The 7,544-nt window shown below is 37.8% G+C and overlaps 1 protein-coding gene across 1 annotated transcript in view; it reads right to left on the bottom strand.

Moving 5' to 3' along the window:
• Positions 1-1,733: 1,733 nt before the first annotated feature.
• The window catches only part of LOC107698977 (collagen alpha-2(IX) chain-like), an 18,108-nt gene continuing 12,297 nt past the window's right edge, over positions 1,734-7,544 (bottom strand). Inside the window, exons 24-32 of the mRNA XM_016500115.1 lie at positions 7,421-7,492; positions 6,981-7,016; positions 6,807-6,851; positions 6,683-6,715; positions 5,423-5,569; positions 5,118-5,172; positions 3,268-3,456; positions 3,093-3,170; positions 1,734-3,010 (exon numbers count right to left, since the gene is read on the bottom strand). Coding sequence (XP_016355601.1) covers positions 2,805-3,010; positions 3,093-3,170; positions 3,268-3,456; positions 5,118-5,172; positions 5,423-5,569; positions 6,683-6,715; positions 6,807-6,851; positions 6,981-7,016; positions 7,421-7,492 — 861 coding nt within the window. The 3' untranslated portion in view covers positions 1,734-2,804. The remainder of the gene's footprint in view (positions 3,011-3,092; positions 3,171-3,267; positions 3,457-5,117; positions 5,173-5,422; positions 5,570-6,682; positions 6,716-6,806; positions 6,852-6,980; positions 7,017-7,420; positions 7,493-7,544) is intronic.

Below are 7,544 nucleotides of genomic sequence, written 5' to 3'. Positions count from 1 at the left end.
CAAATCATCCCCATTCAACTGAATTTGCCACAGGTTAACTTCACTTGAAGTGTAGTAATATCTACAAGCAAAACGAATGCTCCTGAGCTAAATTTCAACTGTCCCAGATAATTAATAAATAATTTTAGTTTTTTTATTTTTAATACATTTGCAAAGATGTTAAAAACCTGCTTTTTTTACTTGACAATTATGGTGTATGGAGTGTAGATTGTTGTGGAAAATATATATATTCAGTTTGTAACCATAGCAACAGTTTTGTGTTCACAAAGGATGACTGAAATGTCTTGAAATACTTAGTATTGAGCCCAAGGATACAGAGTTTCCAGTTACATTTTCAACACTTTGTAAATAACAGCATATATGATGGTGAGGGCATGAATTTGGAAATAGAAATAAGATTGCTTATACTGAAAATAGGGACAATGTTGTAACCATAGTGATCAGAATATGAATCAGCGGTGCAATGCGAGAAACATGAATTGCGTCCCAAATGACGTACTATATATGATGCGTATGATGTCTTTCAAACTTGGTTCCGGGCACTCCCAGGGGGTCTCAAGTAGTACTAGGGGGTCCGTGGAAAACTTAAGAAAAAAAACAGTGTTAAAACTGAATCTAAATGAACTTGAACTTAAACTAAACTAAATAAATAAATTTTATTAAAATAAAAAAATGCTTAAAAATAAATACAAAATAAATGGTCACACTTTAGTTTGGGGACCAATTTTCACTATTAACTATTAACAGAAATATTTGCCTCAGTAAACTCCTAATTTGCTGCTTATTAATAGTAAGTTAGTTGTTAAGTCTAGGTATGGGGTAGGATTAAGGGAAAAAATATGGTCATGCAGAATAAGTCATTAATATGTGCTTTATAAGTACTAATAAACAGCCAATATGCTAGTAATAATACTGAGAATTGGTCCCTAAAGTGGTACGAAAAATAGATTTCAAATAAATTAAATAAATACATTTATAGTACTACACTGCATAGAAACTAAATAATGAAATATAATAAAAAAAAATGTGTGTGTATGTATGTATGTATACATATATATATATATATATATATATATATATATTCCAAGTAATATACTTTATACATATAAATACATAGCTTTTAAATTTTAGGATGGGGTCCTCGCATGAGGATGATATTATTTGGGGGTCCGTGGCATCTAAAAGATTGAAAAACCCTGGTCTAGTGTAATAATTTGATAAGCTTATTTTGTCATCCAGCATTGGAGTGTGATAGACCCTCCCATTCCACACTTCGGGTCATCAGTTAAATAATAACTGAATTATTCAGGTATTTGAAGTGTTTTTTTGTTTTTTTTTGAACACTACTTAGACTTTTTATTCTACAAAATGTCATACGTATACAGCATTAGTTACCCAGATGATCAGCTGACAGTGGTGCCATAATGACGGAGAGCATTAAGACATTTCTGACTGCTGAGTGCTGCGACTGACCACTCAGAATCAAGAATTCTGGAGCAATACAATCTTCTGTTGTTGTATCCGGAGTGAGAGAATTGGAGACAGTTTAATGTTTTGTTTTTTTCAAAAATTACATCAACTCTGTATTTATTTTGCTTAGAAAAAGTAACGCCGATCAAGTTCTTTAAATGATTAGATAGTATTAATTTGCATTTCATGCTTGCTGCCTTATCACAAACAAGGCTAGATATCGGAATGAATATATTTTATTAAAACAAAAAAGACGTGTGAGATCCAGAAGACAGAAAGTAAGTTCTTCAAAAGTTAAAATCGCTGCTCCTCTCAGATGTTCACGATACAGAAGAACATTGAGTTTTACAAAACGTTCCTTTTTATTGATTGGGGTAAATCTGAACAACCAGGCAAGAAAACTTGAGTGTTTACAGACGAACCAAAAAAAGAACAATAAATAGTCTGTTAATGAAGATAACCAGTTCTTCTCTAAGTACATAACACACAGTATCTTGGAAGTGGCATACAGGTTTGTATTTCACCGGAAAGTCTGAGCATTGTTTGGAGTTTAATCCTGAATGCTGATTGAATTTGTTAACTTTGTATCAGTTTTATATTCTAAACCCACTCTGTCCATACAAAATTAATACACATTTACAAAGATTTACAGCATGGAATCTAGCATAAAGTTAATGGGAGCATGTCGCCATCTCACCTAGAAGAGCAGATCAAAGGCATTGATTCATGGTGCAGACAGGCACAATACAAACAGGGGCATAATGTACACATGAGGTATCCTCTCGAGCCAGGGAAGCTGATCACTGAAGCACAAGGTAAATGAATCTATTAATAAAGTAGCTTTAAATATTTTTTTTATTGGTTCAATTATAGGGGAACTTCCTGGCATGTAAAAAATATCACCATCATCCTTTATCTTTTAGAAGTTTGGATCAGATTCATAAAACAAATAACAGTTTAAAAAAATAAAAAAAACAGCACCTTTGTTTGAACCTCATTCTCACAGTTCTTCTAGTCCAGGGCGCATGATGATGATGTCATCAGTGATGTCACTAGCAATGTTCTCACATCTCTCTGTACTGTGAGGTGGGACAGAGCAGCAGCGGCTAACATTGCCAACTTAAAACTTCCTTTCAAATGTCAAATCATTCATAAACAATCCTAATGCATACAAAAATTTCACAATATCAGACAGCGGCTGTTCCCTCCCCCCTCACAAGGTGTCCAATGAAGAAAAGGCCTGTGTGCCTCTCTTTCCATGCTTCTTCCCCCTTTCATTGTTTCTTTCTGACTCTCTCTCCAAGATGTTCTTATGCCCCAGTAGAGGGCTTGATTTAAGTGGATGGGCCCTTGACTGTTCCCGCCTCTTGTAGTCTGGGAGAAGTGTAGGCGGAGGCTGCCAAACATGCAGCTGCTTCACAAAATCCAGGAAGTCCAGGAGGACCAGCTTTTCCAGGGCGGCCTGGCTCACCCGCTGCACCATGTGGTCCTCGCTCGCCTGGCCTACCATCACGTGCCACACCGTCAAGACCTGGAGGACCTGTGAGAAAACAGGATGGGCTGCTAAGTAAACCAACTCGCCTTCGGACAATTCGGACTTTACCGGTGGACTTTGAACTTACCTGGCAGTCCAGGTGGTCCCGGTTGGCCAGGATGTGGTCGGCCAGGATCTCCTCTCTCTCCCTTTGCACCCCTCTTTCCTGCAAAATGGAAACATGGGGATAGGATTTACAGTAATGAGGATGACTGACAGTATTTTCACAAGAGCAAGATCTATATTTAGAAGGTTTTTTTAACCTTTAAGACCAGTGTTTCCTATCTGGCCTGAGGCCCCAATCATGCCAGGAATGCCACGGCCGCCTGGCAGTCCATGAGGACCCTGAGGTCCTGGAGATCCAGGTGGTCCTGGAGGACCTGGAGGTCCCATCACACCTGCTCCACCCAGCACCGCTCTCTTGGAGCTCACCGCTACCGCTGCTAACTTCTCTGTCAGAAGAATAGAAGAGCGGGAATTTCAGTGTAAAGTGATTAAGATCAGATAAGTTGAAAAACAGTAGAGTCATTCATGCAGAAAATGTTGTTGTGTCTAAAAACACACTTAGGTAGGTAGGCTGAACTTCTTTTATCATGAATGCTGTTGATAGAACGCCATGTCATGCACAAGATGCTGCAAACATTCATTCTTTTAACTTGAGTGTTTCTGTTTTTAGAATGCCATGTCGTGCGATACTGAAAAAGACATGAGTGCAGCGGTCAAACATGTCCTTTTCTCACAGACTTAATTAGAAAAACTATTGAAAAGCAGCTCAGTGAAATGTAAAAACTTGAGATGCAGGGCAGTGCAATTGAAAAAATGCAAGGTCTGGAGACACATTTCTAAAAAGACGCTTTTCTTAAAATATAAACTTATTTTAACTTGAGTGGCATGTTTTTATAATGCAGTGTCAAGACGAGACGTGAAAGCAACACATTCAAGCACATTCATCTAGCATGTTTACACAGAAAAACAATGGTAGTACAATGGCATGGAAACACACGTTCTGTGTGAAGCTCCTCATGCGCGAGAAGCTGCAAAAGAGCTGAGCACAAGCACAGCGGTTAAACATATCCAACTATTGCATGTTTAAATAGAAAAACAATGGAAAAGTAGCTCAGTGAAATGTAAAAATGTGAGTTCTATGAACTTAAGTGCTGTTTTTAGAATGCCATGATGAGGGCCATTCCCACATAAAACGCATTTGCTTTGAAAAACATAACACGTGGACAGTGAAATGGGGAAAAAATGCAGGGCATTTTTTAAAAGTTGAACTAAAAGTTGAAGATACTGCAAAACACACAAGCCGAACAGTCAAACATGTCCGTCTAGCCTGTTTACATAAAAAAACAATGGGAAAGTAGAACAGTGGAATGGAAAAACGTGTTCTGTGTGAACAGCCCCTTATACGCAATACTGCAAAAGACGCTAAACGTGATCGCAGAGGTCAAACACATCCATCTAGCTCCTGTTTACATAGACCAACACTGAAAGAGCAGCACAGTCGAATAAAAAGTGGTGCTCAACCCTGAAAAGAATACCTGCAAATAGTGTTGAACCTTAGCTTAGCACACAGTCACATCTCACTGGGGGTCCTGCAAATATCATTAAGATAACAACCCAGAGGTGGACATTCATCTGTTGACCAGTTCTCGAAGTGTCACAGTGACCAAATCTCCACATCTAATCTATTTTCCAATGGGGACCTCGCTTCAGGTGAGCGTGTGGGTATGTATAAGCGAAGGTATGCTTGCAATCGCAGGCTGAAAGGCTGAGGGATTACATTGTGAAATGGTGGGAGCCAGCGGAGGTTATCACGGGCCGGATCAGGTCATCTCTCTCTTGCAAAATAGACGGTCAGAGAGCACAGACTGACAATCCCAGAGAAAACAGAACTGTGTGCTAGTCAATTTTGAATAACAGATAAATAGCTGCAGACTACACAGTCCACAGTGTTTGGCAGGAAAGATGTCCCTGAGGAGTGATGAGTTGCACGATAATACATTTCAATGGATGAAAAGTACTGTGTAGATTTAACTCAATAGATTTAGCTGCCCTCTTCCTGATACACTGATCGCAGCCGTTAACAGAAAGTACAATTATTGTTATTCACCTTGCAGCATCTTCAGGACTATGTCAACGATGTGTTGATCTGTAGCATCACGACCCTGGAAAGCCAAATCATAAAAATGAGGAAAACACACTTAAAGAGAAAATTCTAAATATTTTCTGCAAGTGTTTTTCTATTGTGCTGAGCTCTGCATGCTATATTGCAACCTGTCTGGCTGGTGTAACACTTTGGCTTTGTTGTATTGGAGGCAAAAAATGCTGAACAGAATTGTTTGTTTGGTAATGTAGGTTGGGAATTCTCTGCTGGAAATTGTTCTTGAGGTTTTGTTGATGCTGTTCAACACTCACAGATGGTCCTTGTATTCCTGGCATCCCTGGAACTCCTCTTTCTCCATGCAGGCCACGTGAACCAGGTAAGCCTGAAGGACCCTGGTCTCCTGGTTTACCGGGATCTCCAGTAGGGCCGTTGTGCCCTGGATCACCAGTCACACCTAGCTGTTGATAGAGGAAGCAGTAATTAAGGAAATATAGAAACTGGGATGCTCAGTATTGTTTTATAGGATGATGCTGAAGTTAAATAAATCATTACCCTAAAAGTGAAATATGTCATTTCTTTGCCACTAGTGCTACCAATTGAAATAGCAAAAATAATGAAAATATGAGTGATACTTCCCATTTTTCCCGTTTTTGCAAAATGTTACAAAGCCAATATTAATTACAAAGCAGATAATAACAATTATTAATAAAAAAAAAATGTACAGTCAAGAAAAAAATAATTAGTCTGGTAGCACAAACCTTGTTGCATGCCAAAGTTTTGGGCAGAAGAATAATAAGTCCGAGCAAACTCATACGGATGATTGTTCCCAAACAGGTTTCCTGAACATGCCCCATAATCCAGTGTTATTTTAGCATTATTAAAATACTGTTAATATGCTTACTTTGTTAATATACTTAATACAAAATATTTAATATTGAATTAATAAATAATAATTTTATTGTTAACTATATTTGTTTATATTTTGAATTACTTTTTTTATTTTTCAGCTTTTATTTTATTTTTAGTTTATGTTTTAATCATTTGTATGTTCTTTTGTCATTTTTATTAGTTCAGTACTTCTATTTAGATTTAATTTATTTTATTTCAGTTTTAGTTTTAGTAATTTAGGATTTTGACTTATTTCAGTTAGTTGCCAAGGCAACATTTCATATTTTCATATGAAGTTTTTTAAGTAAGTGTTTTTTCATGTAATTATATTTTATTTGATTTCAGCTTAATTTCATTTAAAGAAAATAATAAACGCCCATAAACGCCCCATTTTCCATCTTGGAAACGCCCATAAACGCTCCGTCTTCCATCTGTAGGACAAAAAAGTAGTCCTGCCCATAACTCACACCAATGACTGGGGCAAAAGTTGACACATCAGAATGGCTTGTTTAAATGTGCTCATAAAACTGAGACAGCATAAAATATTCTAAAATAAAATAAAAACTGACACAATTCACCTTTGCCATGTCCTTCAGCGTTGTAAAACAAACTACAAAAGCTGAATATAACTAAATGATGTATTTCACCTATAGCATTATCTGTGCTCTTCACACTGTCCTTACCTGTCCCTTAGGTCCAGGCTCCCCAGATTGTCCCTGTTAGACGGAGAGACGCAATTTCAAGATGAACAGAAGTCCTCTGGAACAAATCTATTAAATAAATGTACCAGACTACAGCCTTATTTACCTTCTCTCCTTTCTCTCCAGCCAATCCCTCTACACCAGGATCACCCTGTGAAAGAAGCAGGTGAGATCCATCAATGTCTCCTTCAGTCGTTATCTTTTATGATGTGGACTGTGATGTATGGTTTCTATTTCACTCCATAAATACGTGTACGCATTTATCTGAGGGTGTACTCACAATGTCTCCCTTTGATCCCACTTTGCCTTGGAATCCCTGTAAGGAGATGCAATTGTACATCAGACATCTCTCAAGTGTCAGCCCTAATGGGTGAGGCACAGGGAATTTATTGTTGGTAATATCTTACTTTACCGTAAACTCTCCGAGCACATTAAATCAACTGGCTTTTACTGCCAATATTCAATGTATTAAACAGCAAGGATATTATAGATTAAAGGACAACAAACATTAAAGTGTCCATAAGAGGATATTTCATACTAAATTGAGGGGCATTATTTGGAAACATGGACATGAATTATCTAAGTGCATAGATGTCCTCTAGTGAAAAGAGTCAAATCATGAGTGAAGACTGCCCCCATGTGGTCAAACCTCATCAATCTGTCAGTTTAAACAGGAAGACAGTTCATTTACTCTTAATTACTGTTTATATGGTCACAAACCTTTTCACCCTTAGTTCCAGGTAGACCCTGAGCACCTGGGATGCCCATGGGTCCCCTCTCTCCCTTACTGCCCTGCAGGTACAACAGAGAAGACAAGTGAAGGATTGAAATAGACAATTATATA

This window comes from Sinocyclocheilus anshuiensis, unplaced genomic scaffold (assembly GCF_001515605.1).
Source record: "Sinocyclocheilus anshuiensis isolate Anshui unplaced genomic scaffold, SAMN03320099.WGS_v1.1 scaffold74, whole genome shotgun sequence".
NCBI classification, from domain to species: domain Eukaryota; kingdom Metazoa; phylum Chordata; class Actinopteri; order Cypriniformes; family Cyprinidae; genus Sinocyclocheilus; species Sinocyclocheilus anshuiensis.
This window is presented reverse-complemented; position numbering and strand designations above follow the sequence as displayed.